The 20030-nt window shown below is 49.3% G+C and overlaps 1 protein-coding gene across 3 annotated transcripts in view; it reads right to left on the reverse strand.

The window, feature by feature from the left end:
• The window catches only part of GNA12 (G protein subunit alpha 12), a 99725-nt gene extending 97953 nt beyond the window's left edge, over positions 1 to 1772 (reverse strand). The window contains exon 1 of one of the 3 annotated variants that reach the window (XM_073214955.1): positions 1327 to 1772. In XM_073214955.1, the coding sequence (XP_073071056.1) occupies positions 1327 to 1638 (312 nt within the window). In that variant the 5' untranslated portion in view covers positions 1639 to 1772. The remainder of the gene's footprint in view (positions 1 to 1326) is intronic. The other 2 variants (XM_073214956.1, XM_073214957.1) reach the window with 2 other exon arrangements.
• Between the last annotated feature and the right edge of the window lie 18258 nt (positions 1773 to 20030).

A 20030-nucleotide genomic window follows, 5' to 3' on the forward strand; every position in this document is an offset into this window, starting at 1 on the left:
TGAGAAGATGCTGTTTCTATTAAAATGAAGTATCTTAATAACAATCTCATAAAGTGGGAATACTGGTTCAAGATTCCTGATGCAAGCCTGGAGGAAGGCAGGCCTGAAGCTGGGCTTCCAGCATCCGCGTCCCAGTGAGGAGCCCCTTCACTTCCCCCCCATTTGGGGCTTCCTCCCTGGAGAAGGGAAGGAAATGTACCAGATGGGTTTCTACAGCCCTTTGCTAAAGTTGAAGTCCCTTGGGCACCATCAAGTCTAGTCTCCAGGCCACTCTCTGGTATGATAAACTCCCCCTGACAAGCTTTAAGACAACTTTCCTCAGACCTGTAATTTGGGTTCCCTGAAATGGGCCTGGGAAAGGGCAGGTGACCGGGCAAAGGAAAAGCAGATATAAAACACTAAGAGAAAAAAGAAAAAAAGAATGACCCTATCAAAGTGCATGACAGACTGCTTTCCTGTCATCTTCGTTTTTCTTCAGATCTTTCTTTGGTGCCCTTCATTCAGCACAGGTCACAGTAGACTAGAACGCAGACTTTGTCAGCTCTACAGTTTTTTCACAAATGAACTGCAAAGGAGGACAAGAACTAGAGGACTACAAACCACTTAGGTACATTAAAAGTCGCAACCCAAGGATTAATTATAAAAAAATTTATACCCCTATGCAAACAAACGATTATAGCACAATGGAGGAAATGTGAACGCTGGCCGGCTATTTGATGATATTAGTAAGTTATTAATCCTTAGGTTTGATAAGGCTCCTGTGGTTGCTTTTTAAATGAGGCCTCTTAGCCACACACATATACTAAGATACCTTCTAATGAAGTCACACAACGCCCGGATTTGCTTCACCATCCTCGGGCGGGGGTATGGGTGACGCAGAGCGGCCCTGATCCCTGCTGGGGGGCGGAGGGCGTGGGTACCCACAGTTCCTTCCAGCCTCTCTACTCTGTATGTTTGAAGTGTTCCCAGTAGTTTACAAGGAGGGACTCGCGCCGCGTTCCTCCCCGGCTTACGCCACTCCTCTGAACTTACTGGGAGGGCAGAGCAAGGATGGCTCCTGACCCCCAGAGGCGGGCCGGGGAGAAGCGTGGATGCCACCCCGCAGGGCGCGTCCTTGACCCCACGTCCGGCGCCGCCCCCCGCCCCCACCTCGCTCCAATCCCCGGGCGCTGGCCGGCCTTCCCGCCCCCTCCGCACTCGGCCGCCGCCGAGAGCAGGAGCGAAGGCCATCGGGTGGGCACCCGCAGCGCGGGCACCCGGCCGCGCGGGGCGGGAGGCCGCGGGGCCGCAACTGGGCGCAGGTGTGCGGCGCGGGGACACGCGCACCTTGAGGATGTTATCGAAGATGGTGTCGCGGAACTCGAGCAGCGCCTTCTGGTCGAACTCGCGGCCGTGGATGATGCGCATCTGCTTGAGGAAGGTGGACTTGCCGCTCTCGCCGGCGCCCAGCAACAGGATCTTGACGAGGCGCCGCACGGCACGCCGCTCGCGGGCCAGTCCCGCGTCGATGTCCCGGCTGCGCCGCCGCGCCTCGCGCTCCGCGTCACGGGCCCCGCCGCCGCCCGCTCTGCGCTCGCGCGCCCCGCCGGCCTCAGCCGGCAGCAGGCAGCGGCTGAGCGTCCGCACCACGCCGGACATGGCCACTCAGGCCATGGACCCCGGGGCGGGCGAGGCGAGGCGCGCCCCGCGGCAGCCGGCCGCTCCCTCCGGCCGAGTCCGCCGCCGCCGCCGCCCGAGGCCCGCTGGCCGCCCGGCCCGCCGTCGGCCGGCGGAGGGGCGGGGCGCGCGGCCCGCGGCCCGGGGATTGGGCCGGCTGCCGCTCGTCTGGACGAATACGCCCTCCGATTGGGCCACGCCACTTCGAGAGGCGGGCATCCATCGGGCCCTCGGGGCGGAGTCGGCGCCGAAAGAGGCGGGACCTTTGGGTGGGGGCACTCCTCATTGGGCCCCTGGGCTGAGGCTCTTTCTTTCAGAATGAAAGGGAGGCGGGGTCATCGAGGACGAGGAGCGACCCTACGCCATAACCAATTATAATTGCTCTGAGGTCATGTCAATCACGGAGAAGGGGCTTGGGAATGGGGGACTGGCAAAATCGGGCGGGACCAGAAGTGCCAGGTGTACAGAAATGTTCTCCCTGGGTTCCCAGATTGGATCAACCTGTGAGACGAGGTCCCTCGCAGAGCACATTTGACGTTGCCGAAAGCTGGGAAATGCCTTTAGGAGGCCAAGCTGCTCGTCTTAGGTTAGAGAGAAAGCTGCTCCTGAGCCAGTTTCCTTCCAGACACCCCAAAATGAAACACACATTTCCAACAAATACACCCTTTGAGAGTGGCAGGGGCCTCTGGGAGGCTTTTTATAAAAAAGCCGGCGAATCAGAATGACCAGAATCACCTGAAAAAGTCTTTATATAGCACAGTGATCGTCAATGGGGAGTGGAGTTGCTGGGGCTGAGTTGAAATATCCACGCCACCCTTTACTAGTTGAATAACACTTTAAGCAGCTTCTCTCTTCCGCCTTTATGTTTTTAGCCTCAATTTCCTCCTCTCTATATTGGGGGCAATTATAGCAACTACATCATATGGTTGTGACGGTACAAACTGAGAACAAGCACTCAAAAAACACTTAGAGTTGCCTAGAACCACGTTAAGTTCTTGATAAATGTTAGGTGATCTTATTGCAGATTCTTACCTGTCCAGATCTAGTGTGGATTAGAACCTTCTGGAAGGAGTTCAGGTGTCTCTTAATTTGCAGGTGGTTGGCCAAATTTGGAAACTGTGGTCTGTTAAAAAATAAACTGAGGCATATTAAAAAGTTTGAGAGTTTATTTGAACAAAAATTGATTCAAATCTGTTGGGTCCAAACTAGAAGTGCCTAGGGTTGCTCTGGGGAGAGGAGCTCGGAGAAAGGCTTACATAGAGAAAATGCAGAAGCAAGAGAAAGGGAATTGACTGGCTATAGCTTAAAGGCTAGTTGGCTGTTCATGACTGGTTGTCTTTAGCATTTTGATTTTGACTGTGAGCACTTTTGGTTTGCTTATGTAGGCCACCATGGCATTACAGCCACCTCAGTCTAATGGCCTCTTAATTTAGTTAATTTAACAGGTCTTAAAGATCATCCTGTCCAAATCTTCCCTCTCACCAGGTGGATAAAAGAAAGACTACTCTACAAATGACTGACCCGAGGTCCCACTTAAGGGTGGACTGACTCCTGGTCCCACTCAATCACTCTGCTCCTAACTGTGAGACACAAAAAATGATTAGTGAATGTGATGTCACTCCCTTCTACAAATAATTTTTGCACACTCACGAAAATGCCGGGCATCGGGGACTTCCAGCAAGGAAGCTGGGGATGCAAAAGATGCAGCCCTTGTATCAAGAAACTTAGACATCATTTAGGCACCCAGGCTGCTCCATTCACAGGGCAATGTGGAGACTAAAGAAATCCCTAGTTTCTGCCACAGAGCTGTGATATTCAAGGGTTTAACTCAGAGATTAAACTCCCTGAGGACCTCGATGCCCATATGTGGCATGAATTTATATGACTATGAATCAACATGTTACCTAGTATTTTGTCATTCAAAAATGTTGAAGAATAAAGTCTAGTTTCTTTGTGACAATGGCCTTCCACAGAAAGACAAATGTGAGTATTATGACAGAAAAGAAAGTGGAGAGGTCTCAGGAAGCAATGTTTCTTAGAAAACAGGAATTTTGGGCAAATAAAGAGGGGAATGTGGAATTCAATGGTAGACCAGGGTAGCTCCTCATTCAGCTAAAAGAAATTAAGGTGATTCACAAAACACTTTGGGCAAGTGTTTCAGACATTTACAATAATTTATTATCTTTATAAATAGCTTTCTGTCTGTGTTTATGCAATCATTATGAGGTATCCAATTTGGGGATTGGACAAGGTCTCTGGACATATCCTTTACATTCATCACAGGGCTAAGGTGCTTGAAATAAGCTTATCTATATACTCACTAATAATCTCTTAATTATCCCCTGTATTTGTATGGCATATTATAGTTTTTAAAGTGCTTTCGCATACATGATGTCCTTTGTTTTCTAAACAGAGCTGAGGGGGAGGCAAGACAGAGATTAGTGTAATAGAAGAATCTGGGTCTCAGGAAATGAATGTCTCTTGTCAGAGGAAGTATGGTTAGTAAATTGCAGGAGCTGGAATGGAAATCTAACCTAGTATATTTTCCGTGAACAGTATGAGGTGGATGAGAGTTGAAGCTTGGCTCCACCACCTGCTAGCTGTGAGGCCCTGAACAAGTCACTTAACCCCTCTAAGATTTAGTTTATCCATAAAATAAGGATACAAACAAGACTGTAATAAATGTTAAACAAGTGAACACATGTAAGGCTCTTGCACAACATGAGTGTTCAGTGACTTCTGACATTCTTATTGTTATCATGATGGAGCTTTGGTGATCAGGTACTGCAAGTTTAGAATGATAATAACGGTGTGATGAAAAACTCATGAGGACAACACATTGTATAATATTAAAACTCAAAGCCTGGGAAAAGGTTCGATTCAATAAAGTATAGCCATATAAATGCAATAACATACAGTTCCTAAAAAGACTAAGCAAGAACAAAATTTGTAAACAGATGGCTACCATAAATTTACAAACTGGTAGAGGGGTGGGAAGGGTACCTTCAATGTTCCCCCCAACTTGGGTTTAATACTCCCTCCTGGGCTAAGGGGCAGCTGGAAGGAGGTTCCACTGGTAGGGCCTGGAACATATATGAGGAATAGTGAGCTCTTCTGGAATCTCCAGAAAAGGGACAGCCACAGAACTGCCACTCTCCAGCTGGGTGGGAGTGAGGGGATCAGCATCTCAGAGGCCTGGGATAAGGCCTAGGTCTCTATGGTACCCCAAAACAATAGGGTCCCATGCACATGGTCTCCTCCTAGGCCCTCATATGGCTTCTCTGGCCTAGGGGGAATGTGGAAGGGCTGCATGGGCAGGGGGCTGGGAGACCTCCAGTCCTGGGAATGGGGACTTGCCAACAAGTGCCACTGCTGAGACCTGGGAGCTTCCGCTTGAGGCTCATCAGAGGAGCAACATCTTGCCTGGTACCTCATCTTCTGTCACCACAAAAGAGACCCTAAAAGCTTTCCCTGAAAGTCAAAGAGCTCTGAGTGGGAAAAAGAGTATTTAGATATGTTTAAGGGGACCCAGAAGCCAGAGAGTAAATTAAGCAGAACATATTAACTAGTGGTATAGATGAAAGATTTATACCACCACCTCCACCATCACCACCACCACAACCACCACCACCATCACCACTACCACCTCCTCCACAGTCACCACCACCACCACCTCCTCCACCGTCACAACCACTGCTGCCACCATCACCACCGCCACTACCATTACCATCACCACCACCTCCACCCTCACCATCACCACCACCTCCACCATCACCACCACCACCATCACTACCATCACCACCTCAGGAGAGTTATTCATGGTATAAAACAACAGCATACAACAACAAAAAATTGAGAACTGCTGAAAACAAAAGGAAAGACCTGGAAGGGGGAAGGGAAAGAAATATCTCAAAATCCAGAGGAAAAGTATAAAGAGTTGGAAATTGAGACAGGAAGGATAGGGGGGTTACATGTGAATGATCTAGGAGGAGGGGAGAGAGAGAAATAATAAAGAGACTTCTTTTCTGACAGTCCAGTAGGCCAAATGCTCTGGCCAGCTCTCCTGCAGCAACAGTTGAAAATGGTGTACAAACCATTCAAAGCTTTGAGTTATGAGCTGAGTAAAGAAACTTTGGGGGCTGAAATCAAAGTGGAAGCAAAAAGTCAGAGGTAAGCTGATCAGTGGTGAGGCCACCAGCTGCTCTGAGGACACCTGCTGAAATCTTGCAAACCGGACCTATTTTTCTGGCTGCAGGTGAGGGGCAGGAGATAAAGTCTAAAGCTCAGCAAAGGTAGGGAGTCTGATAAGAAGCCAGTGCACACCCAGGACCATCCAGCACTAGGGTGAAGTAGTAAAATCAACAGGATGGGTTTCAATACTTGTTTAACAGATTCTGTTCCAATGACAGTGAGCGTGCATTTTTAAAAAACCACTAAACATTCAAGAAAATAAGGCATGAAAATTAGGCATGAAAATCAGCCCAAACTACAGACAACAGAATCACACTCACAAAAATTTGGGATATTGGAATTATTAAGTACAGATCATAGAGTGAATATATTTAATATCTCTGAGGAAAAAAAGAGACTTTATATAAAAAATATGTCTGGGAAGATGTGAAAAAGAACCAAATAATACATGTAAAACTGTAAGCTAAAACTCAAACAGAAATGGAATAGATACGGTAAATTGCAGGTTCAGACAGAGATGAAGAGAATCAACTGGAATACAGATCTGAAAAGATTACCTTGAATCCAACAGAGACAAAAATATGGAAGATAAGAGACAGGAAAGGTGGAGGAAAATATTGGACATATAGTGAACCAGAGTTCCAGAAGAGGATGGAGAGAGGAAGATGAGGTCATATTTGAAGTGATAATGGCTCAGAATTTTAAACTGACAAATGACATGAAATGCTCAACATGACAAAATGCAATCCAGACTAAGATGCACCAGAGTGAAATTGAAGGACACCAAAGACAAAGAGAGGATCTTAAAAGTAGCCAGACAGAAAATAAAATAGCTACTATGTATATGAGGGTCAGTTCCCTCTGCAGCCTCTCTCCCTAGTGCTAGGTGCCAGGCACTGTCTGAGCACCACTCTGCATGTACTAACTCATGTAATCTTCAATGGAACCACATACCCTGGGAGCTCATATTTCAGCCACAAAAGTAGAAGCCAGATGAGAAACATGTTAAAAGTATTGAGAGAAAAATAACCATTAACCTAGAATTATAAACCCAGTAAAAATATCTTTCAAGAAAGTGGAGGAAATGAGGACACTTCAAACAAACACAAATAAAAGATTATTTTATACTAATAATGCATTTTATGAGCTGAGTTGTGTCTCCTCACCAAATTCATATGTTGAAACACTAACCCCCAGTACCTCAGAATGTGACAACATTTGGGGAGAGGGTCTGTAAAGAGGTATTTAAGTTACAGTGAGGTAATTAGGAATCCAATATTACTGGTGTCCTTATAAGAAATGGATATTTGGACACAAATAAATACAGAAATTAGACAATCTGAGGATGCAGGGAGAATATGGCCATTTACAAACCAACCCTGTTAACACCCTGACTTTGGACTTCCAGCCTCCAGAACTGTGAGAGACTGAATTAGCTGTTAGCCACTCAGTCTGGGATGCTTTTCAATGGCAGCCGTGCTAAAACAGTGTGCTTCGGGAAGAATGAAAAATAATCTCAAGGAAGGTCTGCCATATCAAAAGGAAAGGTGGACACTTTGTGAACATACGGGTAATTCTTATCATTGACTGTATTAGGCAATAATAATTAATAATTTTATCTTGTAGAGTTAAGAAGAAAAATAGAACTAAAACCCTGGACATTAAAGGAGTATGTGTTAAATATTCATATTAAAAATTTTAGGGTAGACACACACAAAAGAGGGAAAAAGTGTAACTTCCATGGTAGTAGGGGAGAAAATGGAAAGAGGAAACCAAAATGAATCAACACAAAAGAATGTGAGGAATGAAGAAAAAAGAGGCAAAGGAATAAAAGCAGGATAAATAGGTGAAATAAGAAGGTGGAAATAAACCCAAATACACCACTCATCAAAATAAGTGTAAATGGACTAAAATAATTAAAAGACAAAGACTGTAAGGCTGGATAAAATACAAACAAGGTCTGGCTACATGCTTATAAAAGACTTAACCTAGTGACCCAGAAAAGATCAAAGTAAAAGAATGGTAAATACCAGAAAAATGCCCACTAAAAGAAGTCTGGCATGTCTATATTAATAAGAGACAAAGTAGATTTTAAATCTAAAAGTGTTACTGATGAGAAAGAGAGTCATTTTATATAATAAAAGGTTTGATTCACTAGTTAAATGTAATAATTAAGTGGTCCCTCTACTTGAATCCGGATTGGACCTGGGATCTGTTTTGACAAATAGAATGTGGCAGTGGTTTCATTCTGCCACTCTCAGGGTTAATCCTAAAAAAGCCCGTTGGGTTCTGTTTTTGTGCTTTTGGAGTCCTGAGCTAATCTAAGAAGTCCAGGTACTCTGCGGGAGAGACCATAGGAAAAGGTAAAGGTCCTGGACTGCTTGGAAATAGGGAGCCCCAGCCAGCCCAGTGTCCCCACTAAGCCAAGCCCTCACTCAGTCTGCAGCTGACTATGGCCAAGGAAGCACTGAACAGCTGTCCTGCTGAGCCCAGCCTGGGTTGCAGAATCATGACCAAATAAAATATTTTAAGCCACTAAGGTTTGGAGTGGCTTGTTATATACCAGTAGATAACAGAATCAACAATTCACAAGTTTGATCTACTCTACATACATACTGGACAGTGAGCTCAGTAATTAGAGAATACATATTCTGTTCAAATACAAGGAATGCTTTCAAAAGTTGATTACGTAGTAGACCATAAAGCAAATCTCAACACATTTGAAAGGGTTGGTGTCATACAGACCAAATTCTCTGACCATGTTGCAATTAAATTGCAGTTATTTATATAAATATATCCTCTGAGAGCTCCAAATTATAGAAACTAAAAATACACCTTCTAAATAAACTCAACCCAGTTTATGAAACTTGCTTGTTACTGCATCATAGTAAAAAAAGGATTCTGGGGTTGTTTGTTACTGTCTCATAACCTATCTTTACTGATACAACTTCTATGTGACACTATAGTCTAATAGTCAAGATCATGGGCTCTGGGGACCCATCTCTCTGCATTTGAATCCTGACTCTTTCCTCTACCAGGTGTGTAACCTTAACCAAGTTACTTAATCTCAATGTGCCTCACTTTCCCTCATCAGTAAAGTGCAATAATAATGGCCCTACAATAAGGTTGAAATTATCGAAGATTAATTGAGATAATATAGGTAAAGTCCTAAGAAGAATGACTGGAACAAAGTAGGATCTCAATAAATGTTAATTAGTATTACTATTATTATCTTCATATTACATGCAATAAAACTGACACTCAGCAATGTAAATTATCTTGCCCAAAAACATACACTGAGAAGGTTGCAAAAACAGAATTTGAATCCTGCTCTTTTGGCCTCACCTATACCCTATACCCCCTTTATAGTGACTGAGTTCCTGCCATGTGTGGTCACAGGGGCTCCAGCCCTGTATAGAGCCTGCCATATGGATGTAGTTGGGGAGACAGACATTCAACATATAATTACATATAAAATGTATTTTTTGGCCTCACCTATACCCCCTTTATAGGATGTGTCTTCCCCAGTGCAGCTCCTTCATGTGACTAACTGTAAGGTTGCCATCCCTTCTTCCTCCCACCTCCCCATAAGGGCATCCATTCTTTGGCAACCCTGACTCATGTTCTGGGGACAGATTGGGCTTATCACAGGGTGCTGGCTCAGGCTATTCCCTCAGCCCAGAAAACTGCCCTGCCCTCAGTTCTCTTGGACTTTTACACTTTAGAGCTAAGCTCAAAACCATACTTTCTCAGGAGAGCGTTCCTAACTCCAAACTTCCCCACCACACTGCTAAATCGGGTCCAGTTCCTGTAACCTTCTTAGTACCCCATGCTTTCCATTCCAAGGAGAATATTTATGAGAACTAACAGTCAGCAATTCTGAGAACCAAGTCAGCAGGCTGAACAGCTGGGTGCCTCTCCATCTCAGGTGCTGATCAGGTTCAAGCATCACAGGTTGGTGCTTGTTGGCATTTCATCCTTGGTGGCAACATACAGAGACTTGCACAACACTACTTGCTGTGAGCATGATGGGATCTGGGGAAGCTTTTGGGGGAACAGCAAGGCAGTTCATAAAGGCTGTGGACATGCAAGGTGAAGCAGAGGACTCAGTTTCTTTAGACTTAGTTTAGCTTCACAAAATTCTCCTACACCCCAGATTTATATCTGGCTCCCACTCAAGGGCATCGAGGTTGTTTGGGGAGTCCCCTTCATGTCTCCTCCCTCCGGGATCCACCCTCTTGCAGACTGCTGGTCACTGTGCAGAGGGAAAGAAAGTGCTCTGGAGGGCTTTGCATAGACAGTTAACCTGGAAGTGACATGCCAGCTCTGCACACGGCTTATTGGTCAGAATTGCGATGGCTAGTTTTTTTGTGTCAACCTGCCTGCGCCATCATATCCAGTGATGTAAACAGACATTACATTAGATGTGAACAACGCCAGTCTTGCTGCTGTGAAGCTCTTCTGTAAATGTAGTTAACACCTACAATCATTGACTTTAAGTAAAGATTACCCTCAGTAATGGAGGGGGCTTCATCCAGTCAGATGAAAGTCTGTAAGAGCAAACAGTTTTCCAAGGGAAGACATTCTGCTGCAAAACTAAAGCATCAGCTCCTGCCTGAGTCCCCAGCCTGCTGGCCTGCCCTGCAGATTTCAGACTTGCCAGCCCCACAATCGATAGTGTGAGTCAAGTTCCTAAAATCTAGCACAATGCCTGGCACTTGGGAAATGCCAAGTGTCTGCACTTTATTCCTATTGTGGGTCCATCTCACTCCTGTCCTTGTCTTTCTCATCCCATCACAGCTGTCTGGAAATTCTGCCTAACTTCCTGTGGATTTCTGTGCCCCTGAGGGCTTGTAGCACTTCTCTCCTATCCTCAACCCCTCCCCAAAATGGGCAAGAGGTATGTGCATGGTGGCTTGTACAGGCCGTGGCTCGCAGAGCACAAAGGCTCAAGCCTGCCTCCTCGGCAAGGAGGAAGGCAGGGGAGCCTGTCTGTCTCAGAGACCCCCAGAAGGTGGGGAGCAGCATGCACAGGAGCCCTGGAGCCTGAGGAGTGGGTTCCACCACTGTCTGTGGCCTTTGGAAACAAGGAGTCATCCCAGGACTGGCTACATGATTTTCAGGACCCAGTGCAAAATGAAGTTGTGGATTCCCATGCTCAGGTGTTAAGAATCTCAAGATGGTGACTGTGGAACACCGAGCAAGCCTGGGCCATTACTGAGCTCGGGGCTCTGAGTCCAGGGAGAGCATAGGCACTGGGAGGGTGTCCAGGGCCCAGACCCTTGTGGGGGCATCTCAGGCATGGAACCCCTGGGGGGAGGGAATGCCCAGTCTCCCGGCGACGGCACCAGTTCACGCCAGGTCTGGAGGGGCAGCCATTACGTTGCTGTGGCCTGTTCAGACGCACAGGCAATGACTCGGTTTTCCCCACTGCTGATTCATTCCCTTCAGCTTTGCTCTCTCCAGTCTCCACGTCCAGGGCCCTGGTTCGGGGTCAGGCAGGTTCTGTCATTCCCTGAGGAACTTTTGGGCAATAAAAATGTCAATTTGGCTGAATCTAAAACTTCCATCTCAAATTCAATTTCACGCTCTTCTTGTCCCCTCCCGCGGAGCAGCCGGGCCCTGCGCTAAGAGCCTGAGGAGGGAGGGAGGGGAGCCAGCTCTGCACCTTCCTCTTCCTCCCTCTCTGCTGGGCCGTGAGTGGGGGGCAAGGGGTGCTGGGACAGGATGGGGGGAAAATCCATGTGTCTTTTACCTAACCGCTACCAGTCCCCGCTTCCCCCCATGATTCCTGATTTCTCCTCCCGTCTCTTTGGCAGTCTCCTGCTTTTATGGCTGGTGCGGAGGGATGGGGGAGCAGGTGGGGTAGCATTTGGGCCACCTGCTTAGCCCGAGAAGACATCTTACCCCTTTTGCTGGGGGCACCCGATACCCCCTACCTTCTCCTTGGCGTTCTAGACAATTCTGTGCCAATGGGAAAAGATACAGTAAGAAACTCAGAGCCTGTGGGAAAGCTGCTAGTCTGGCCTCTGCGCACAATAATAATACCAACAGTTGCAGCTAATCTTCACCTAATGTGTTTCCTCAGCGCCAGGTGTGTGCTAAGCACGTCAGGATGTTACAGTATTACATTCTCACAGCTAGGAGGCGGGTGCTACTGTTAAGTCCCATTTTACTGGTGAGGAAACAGGCTAGGAAAAGTTAAGAATATGTTCGAGGTCACAACATTTGGAAGTGGCAGAGTTGGGGTTGTACATGAGGTCTTCCCAGCTGAGTCCGGTGCTCATAGTAAGCCCGCCCGCTGACCTCCTGTCAGAGCCCATACAGGGTGCAGGAATAATGGTGGGGGGAGGGCTGATTCTGCCACAGAGTATCAGGGAAGGCTTCAGGGAAGAGGTGACCCTTTAGTTGTGAAGGGCAAGTGGGATTTCTCAGGGGGTGAGGTGGGAAGGGCATGACAGCTACAGGGAATGGCGTGTGCAGAGGCTCTGAGGCCTGGGCAGCCCCACAGATCAGGACTTGCAGGAGCTCCATGTGGCTGGGCCCAGGGCCTGTGTCAAGGTGAGGGTTGAGGCAAGAAGCTGAGATGAGGTTCCCTGAAGGCCCTGAGAAGGATTGTGGGCTCAATTCTTGAACTTTGAGAATTCTCACAGCACTGAACACAGTATGAAATTACCCCATTACTTACATGCTTGTCCTCTGCCTCTCCACTAGGGTGTAAACTCCACGAAGCCAGGCACGTGTGTGCCCCTCTATCCCTAATCCCCAGCATGCTGGGGGCACTCAATGGAGGAGCGAATGAATGAATGAACACCTGACTGGGAGCCTGCCACTACCCCAGCTAGGCTCAGCGGGTGGTCTTGCCTTTGCCCCGAGTGTGTATCCCTGTCCTCTGTGACCCGGAGAACATGACTTGAAATTCCCACCTGTAAACCACCAGGTGTCGCTCATGCCACACAAGGAAAGCCTGAGAGGTGCTCTGGATTTGCGGGTGTGTATGTGTGTCTGGGGGCACATCCGTCTGTGAGCCACAGATGAATTCTCCAGACTGCCATTTGTTCTCAGTAGTGCTTGCATTCCCTCCTCCAGAACCAGACAGATGTGACCAGCACTGTGGGCCCAGGGCCCATGTCCCCTCCCCAGCTATGGGCAGCTGCAGGTGAGAGAGCAGGATGGCATGCGGAGGGGGCATCAGGGCCAGACCCAAATTGCCTGTGATGGTCACTCCCGTCCAGCCTGCTGCCTGATGCTGCCCACCTGCCCTTGTCGTGGCCGCTCATCAGTGCCCAGCAACACCTCTCCCTGGCTGCCTGGCCCTTGGGGTCCTAACGGAAGCTCAGAAGGCCAGAGAGGCAGGCCAGCCTCTGGCACAGCTCCAGGGGAATTTGCTGTTCCCTTTGCCAGGGTCTAGCTTGGTGGGGCTGCTCTAAGCCCCAGGGGTCTGGCCACTCCTGCCTTGCTGAACAGCTGGGTTCTGGAAGATTCCTGGTTGCCCTGGGACCGAGTGGTCAAGTGACTCAGTGTCCTGCCAATGGGTTTCAGCCCCAGACAAGTTCATTATGGATTCAATGTGACCAAAGAAATGACAGTAGCACATTCTTGGGGTGAAAGGGTTATACCCAACTTTATTTCCACGGTGGCAGGTCAATCACTAAAATCCCATTTACTCAGAGCGAGTCTGCATGGAGCAAGCCTGTCTCTGTGTCTGGGCCTCTCTGCGCACACAGCTGTCCCCTGGGCCTCTGTCCTCGGTACTGCCACCACTTCAGCCTCTGCTCTGCTCTCCCTCATCTTGTAGCCATGCCACCGTGTCACCCAGAGCACTGCGTGGAGCTCTTTATATAGAGTCAGTAGCAATGTATTGCCCACAGGTGTGTACTGAGCTAGCCAACCAGGGCCAGGTGAGAATCCTGGCCACAGGAACCTTCACTTTATCCACAATCAGCCAGTGGAGAGACATCTGTCACTCCACAGCCTCAGGTGAAGCAGAACCAGGGAACTCAACCTAATTGCTATTTCGGGCCCCTATTCTGACCATGGCAGAAGCTGTCATCTTGGCCAATCCTGGTCAATTCCAGGTAAACTTGGTCATTTAAACTCAGTTCAGAGTGTCCCATCGCCCTGTTGTCCTGGAGTGGCAGTTACGTCCTCGCAGTTATACTGCCTCGTGGCCTCGGGAAGGCAGCTGGTCATTGGCTGCCTGGAGGGATGCTGTCTCATCCCCCTGCTCTAGTTGTCCCAAGGTGGCCAGCCCTCAGAGAGTGCATCCTCTCTGACAGGCTGCTTTCCTGCCCGTCTGTCGGCTCCCTCTGTGTTAGCATGCTGTGTCCTCCACTGACTGTTCTCGGTCCCTCTGTCCCCAGGTGTCCAAGCTCTGGGGGCCTCTTGTTCCCCTAGTGCCCCTGCAGGAGCTCCTTTGCTTTCCCTTTGGCCACTCCTCTTTCCTCCTCCAGCTGGAAGGAGCTCCATCTAGTTTGGGAGCAGGGAGAATCTGTTCTCTGGATCTTATTTCTTCCCAAATCTCTGGAACCACATTTTTTGGGAATACAATGACCAGCATTTTGCATGCTAAGTTCTCTACCCTGAGGGGGTGGCACCCCACCCAGCAGGAAGGATGGTGTGGTTGAAAGGAATTGTGCACAAGTGTGTGTGTTTCAAGTGGGTTAACACTCCACTGCCTGGTCTCTCTGAAGCGCTCCTGTTATGCACAACAGGGCTGTGGCCTTGCTCCTAAGATCTGGACATGGTGAACGCCCAGGCCCCACAGAGGCTGCTTGCTGCAGGCTGGGGCAGGTGTGTGCCAGGCTGCGACATATGCTAACAGTGTGCTGGGCTTCTGTTCCCACTGTTAGAGCAGGGCATGCTGACCTTCGAGATTCCACGCAGGCTACAAACGCAAGCTGTGTAGGTAACCTAAAATATTCTAGCAAAAAGAAATACCTGAGATAAATCTTAAGAATGTATTTCATTTAGCCCCACATGTGCAAAATATCATCATTTCAACATATAATCAATATAAAAATCAATTGTTAAACCATTATTAATAAAAGTCATTATTAATAAAAATCAATAATGACAAGCTTAAGTTTTCCCTTTTGCTTTAAGTTGCCAAAACCTGGCACGTATTTTATACATACAACACATCTCAACCCAGATGTTATATTTTAATGAGAAACACTTGGCCTATATTTAGATTTTATAAAACTTACAGTTGGAAACATAGATGAGCAGCTCATGTAGTACCAAACATCCTCAAAAGTTTCCCAATAATTAAATTTATTGACAGTTTTTGAAATAAAAAATTCTGTTTCTCTGTCTCACAAGCCATGTGTCAAGTGCTCAATAGCTGCATGTGAGCTACCGTATGGGGCAGAGCGGCTCTAGAATATTCTCTCCTCCCAACACATCTTCTCTTCTTGGCCCACAGCTTTGCAGGATGAGCCCAGGTTGGCTCTCCAGACACCCCAGCTCCTGGCCCCAGGGCTCTGACCACATCACTGTTCTCGGTCCCTCTGTCCCCAGGTGTCCAAGCTCTGGGGGCCTCTTGTTCCCCTAGTGCCCCTGCAGGAGCTCCTTTGCTTTCCACACACATCAGTGTGTGGCCACTGGGACAGATTTGTTTTACAAATAAAGGACTGACTTGGAGGTGCACAGAGAGTTACCTTTTGGGTTTGGGCCTTGGTCTTAAAATGAGACTGCAGTGAAACACATAACTGGCAAAGGATTTGTATCCAGAATATATAAAGAGCTCTTAAAACTCACTAATAAGAAAGCAAACAACCTAATATTAAAAAGCACAAAAGAATTGAATAGATACTTCACAAGAAACAATTGTAGCCTTCAGACCATGACAAGACCACGGTGAAGGTCTGGCACCTGGGAGGGGGGAGGCAGGGAAGGGGTGAGCAGGGACAGCTCCAGACTGGGGCCGGTGGGTGCTCTCCAGAAGTCCTGGGTGGGGCAGGAAGGCCCCCACATGGCCCAGGGCTCCTTCTGGCTAGCAGTTCACTGTATGCCCACCCAGAGGGAATGCAGAGCGCTGCTCACCCATGGCTGTCTCATCAGTGCCATAGGGGCAGACAGGCAGGCACATGCCCCAGGGTCCTGGCCAAGGGCCTGGGGTCAGGGAGGCTTCTCTGGAGAGGTAGCCAATAGCTGAGACTTTAATCAGGAAAAAGGAGTGTCAGAGGGCAGGGGGCCAGTCCTCTCCAAGGGCCTGGATCAGGCACAGCATTGCGGGAGCAAATTGAGGGCAGGAATCATGGTTTGAGTTGAAGATGTGAGGGTGGCAGGAATCGATGTTGAGGGGCCTGAGGGCTACATTAGGATTTTGATCTAGATGACCAACTCACTTTGGTTTTGATGGCCAGCCCAGCTCAGACCAAACCTGCCCAGCTGGCTCATCACAGGCTCTGGCTGCATGTCCACCAACTGGTTTGGGAATGCTGTCAAGCCCTCTGGCATTCCAAGCACTCCTGCCCGAGACAGTGGGCCTGCTGCCCTAGGACAGGGCTGAAGAACCTCTCATTGGTGTGTAGTTTGGAGGACAACCAGGAGGGAATGGGGGTAGGGTTGGAGTCCAGAGCCACTCAAAATGTATCTATGATGCAGCAGTATCGGCATGGCCTGAGCTTCTGAGAAATGCACAGTCTCAGGCCAGATGCCAGACCTGGGGTTGGAGTCCAGGAACCTGCACTGTGTCGATGACGGTTATGCCCTTTCAAGTTTGAGAAACACCACTGGCCTAGGGCCATCTGTGCATTTTGCAAGTTGGGGACATAGCCCAGAGACTTGCCCTGGATCCTACACTTAGACACCAGCTGGAATGGGGCCAGAAAGCACAGCATGCCCTTTGGCATGAAGCATGTTCAAGCCCTCAATAAAAAATGCATCTGGGGAGTCCAACTATGACTTGTCAAAAAACACCTGGTTTGGTGTCATCATGAAATAGAGTTCATAGGCTCATTCTTCTGGAATAGAAACCCATCCATCTGTTTGCAGTCAGAAGGTGTGTTCACAATGCCAGAGCAGTTTTGGGTGCTACGGTGAAGGTATGCTTTGATTAAGCCCTGCATACAATTTCTGAAAGAGACACAAAGTTGCCGTGCAAGTTGCCTGTGCTTCTGGCCTTGTTCCTTGCTGCTGCTCCCACCTTTTCTGCCTGTCAGGCTCCTACTCACCTTGCAATACCCAGCCCAAATGTCCGCCTTCCTACTTGCACCTGTGTGGAACATGCCTCAGAACTGTATCCTGAGAGGTGAGGGGGGATATTAGCCCATTCCCTCCCACCCAGTGATGTGCTGAGCCTATTTGTATTTGCCAGGTGCAGTGTGCATTCAGCAGGAGCACATGGCTGGGTTCACATTAGCCATGGGGGAGTATTTACACCACAGACACTGGTGAACATTATGCATCAGGGCTTTGTCCCCTCTTCTACTTACCAGCTCACCTCAGGGGCTGAGGGTTTTGCTCCTGCACGCTGGTGTGCCTTGCGGTGGGTCCGAGGATGCCCATGGAAGACATGTGGAAACTGCCTTCAGGTGACCTCTGGGCTTGGCTGAGCACCAAAAGCATCGGCTACCAGGTGGGGGGACAGCTGGGTGCAACTTCTGGCTTCCCAGCGGGTTAGCCAGCCTGGATACCCATGGAGTGAGCAGCCAAGAGTCGCTTGGTAGAGTCCAAGCCATGCTGGCAGGTGTGGCCAAAGGGCAGAGGTGTTATTATAAAAGACAGACTGTGTGATTTACACAGTGGCGGCCCGATGGGGGCTTGCGGACAGAAGGAAGATGGAAGAGGGCTGGCAGGACGCTAGCAGGATGAGGGATCAGCATTTCATTGAGATGGTGTGCTGGAGTCCACGCCGGCAGAGATTAAAGAGTCCATCCTCTGAATGCGGAAAGGAGAAATAAATCAGCCTTTACTGCAAGCAGGGTGGCAGGGAGTTAATTAGGAATGGAAAAAAAATACATTTCAACTCACAAAGAAGCCAAGTAAGGAGCCAAGGACATCTCGGTCCCACCAGGGTTCACCCCTCTCGGGGAGAACTGTGGTCCACCCCTCTTGCCAAAGGACACGTAGGACCTGGAGGATGTCCCCTCAGAAATGCCAGCACCCAGGCGGGGGAGGACAGGAGCTGAGCCTGGCGCCCTACTGACGTGGTTCATCGGGCCTGAACTCCCAGGCTGGGGACCAGGCCGCTGGGACCATTCTGGTGAAGGGGCAGGTGCCCTGTGTACGGTCAATGGTGGGGGGGATGCTTGTTGGGGGAGTTTGCCCTGCACCTCCCCATCTGTGCTCCCCTACCAGTCAGCAGGCCTCTCACTGTCTCTTAGCACACCCCACTTCAGGCGTTGCTGCTTGTGTGGTGACCCCACCTGGAATATCTGCCTCACTTCTCCATCTAATGCCTATGCATCTGTCAAAACCTGGCTCATCTCCAGCTTCTCACTGGTGCAGCAACCATTTACGCAGCCCTACTCTGTGCCGAGGCCCCACAGTGGGACCTAGAATCCCACAGCGCTGCCTTTGATGGGCTCACAGCTAAGTCTTGGGGTACAGACCCTGACCCAGTGGTGCCAATATGGGGTGCTGAGAGAGTCCTGGGGGAAGTTTGGAGGCTGTGGATGCCAGAGGAAGGGCAGCAGTCTGGCTTTGGGGTGGGAGCAGGGAGCTTGGTAGTCAGGGCATTCTGGGGGAATGCTGGGACTGCGTGTGCCAGTCAGCTTAGGTGCAGCTACACAGCAGAACAGACATCTCCAGTTTTGTTGCCTAGAATGACAAGGCTTCATTTCTTGGGCACACATGGTTGGCTGTGGGGCCATGCGTTTCTCAGGCAGTTCTCCTGGTAGTGACCAGGTGGGGTTCTGCCCCCATCCATACCCCAGCATGTGCTGCTCTGTGGAGTGGAGGGAGCAGAGGGTTTACCTCTACCCTCGCTGAGTGTTTGAGTAGGAACCTTCCAGGCAGGGGAGGGCTGCACGGGGAAAGCAGAGTGTTCACCATGTGGAAGGGTGGTTGTGTGCATGTGTGTGCAGGTATGACTCTGTGCATGTGTGCCTGAATGTGCACATGTGCACCTGCAAGTACGTGCATGTATTTGTGAATGTACATGTGTCTGTGTGCATGTCTATGAATGTGTACACATGTGTGCACTTGTGAGTATACTGTGCATATATGTGCGACTGTGTGCATATGTGACTGTGCATGTGCATGTATGCATGGGTGTGACTGCTGGGCATGCACAAATATGTTTGCACATGGATGAATGAGTGCATGTGGGTGCAGGTGTGTCTGAGTTGCACGTGTGTACATTGTTGTTTGTGGGTGTATGCATGAACATGTGTGCACATGTGTGCGTGTATTGTGTATACAAGTGCTTTTGTGTGCACAAGTGTGTATGTAGTGTGCATGAGTGTGCATGTGTGCACATGTGTGTATGCAGCGTGCATGAGTGCTTGAGTGCAGGGGTGAGGTGGTTAAGTCAGCACAGGAGGCAGAGACCTGGCTGCAGTGCAGGGCTTTGGAAAGCAGTCTGCAGGGCAGATTCTGTCTTGAAGGCGGTAGGGCATCCTGGGGGCTGCGTGCACAGGGCACAGCCCTTGTGTGCCTGGAGAAAGGCCCCTCCAGCTGCTGAGGGCAGAGATTGCAGGGAGCTAAGTAGCTAGAAGGAGGCCCTTGCTGTGTCCAGCGGGAGCTGACAGGGCCTGCACTTGGCATAGGGGCAATGGTGGCACCCCTTTTCCCTGCAGCCTCTCAAAGATGAACTGCTATCCAGGCTGGCACTGGTTCACCTGGTTGTCTGGCTAACTGCATGCCTGGGGTTCAGCTTCTCTCCTGTGCCTATGAGTCCCTGGAGGGCAAGGATCATGTCTGTGGACTGTAGCCCTCAGGGATGCAAACGGTGCTTTAATGAATATGAGTTCTTGGGAAAGAAAAATGTGAAGCAGGGAGGGGCCTGCCTATTGGCCCTGTGGTGGGCATACATGGCTCCCTGATCCTGGGAGCTCCCTTAGGCAGTAGGAGTTATCAGCCTGTTTCAGGGAGGCTGTAGGCAGAAACGGAGGCCCAGATGAGTGGCCAGAGCACAGTGACACCTGGCAGCATCTGTGGAAGATGCTGGAGAGGTTGCTGCCTCAGGGGTGCACTTTGGGACAGTCCCAGCATCCTTTGGCTCTGCAGCCCCC

This window comes from Manis javanica, chromosome 10 (genome assembly GCF_040802235.1).
Source record: "Manis javanica isolate MJ-LG chromosome 10, MJ_LKY, whole genome shotgun sequence".
In the NCBI taxonomy this organism is placed as follows: domain Eukaryota; kingdom Metazoa; phylum Chordata; class Mammalia; order Pholidota; family Manidae; genus Manis; species Manis javanica.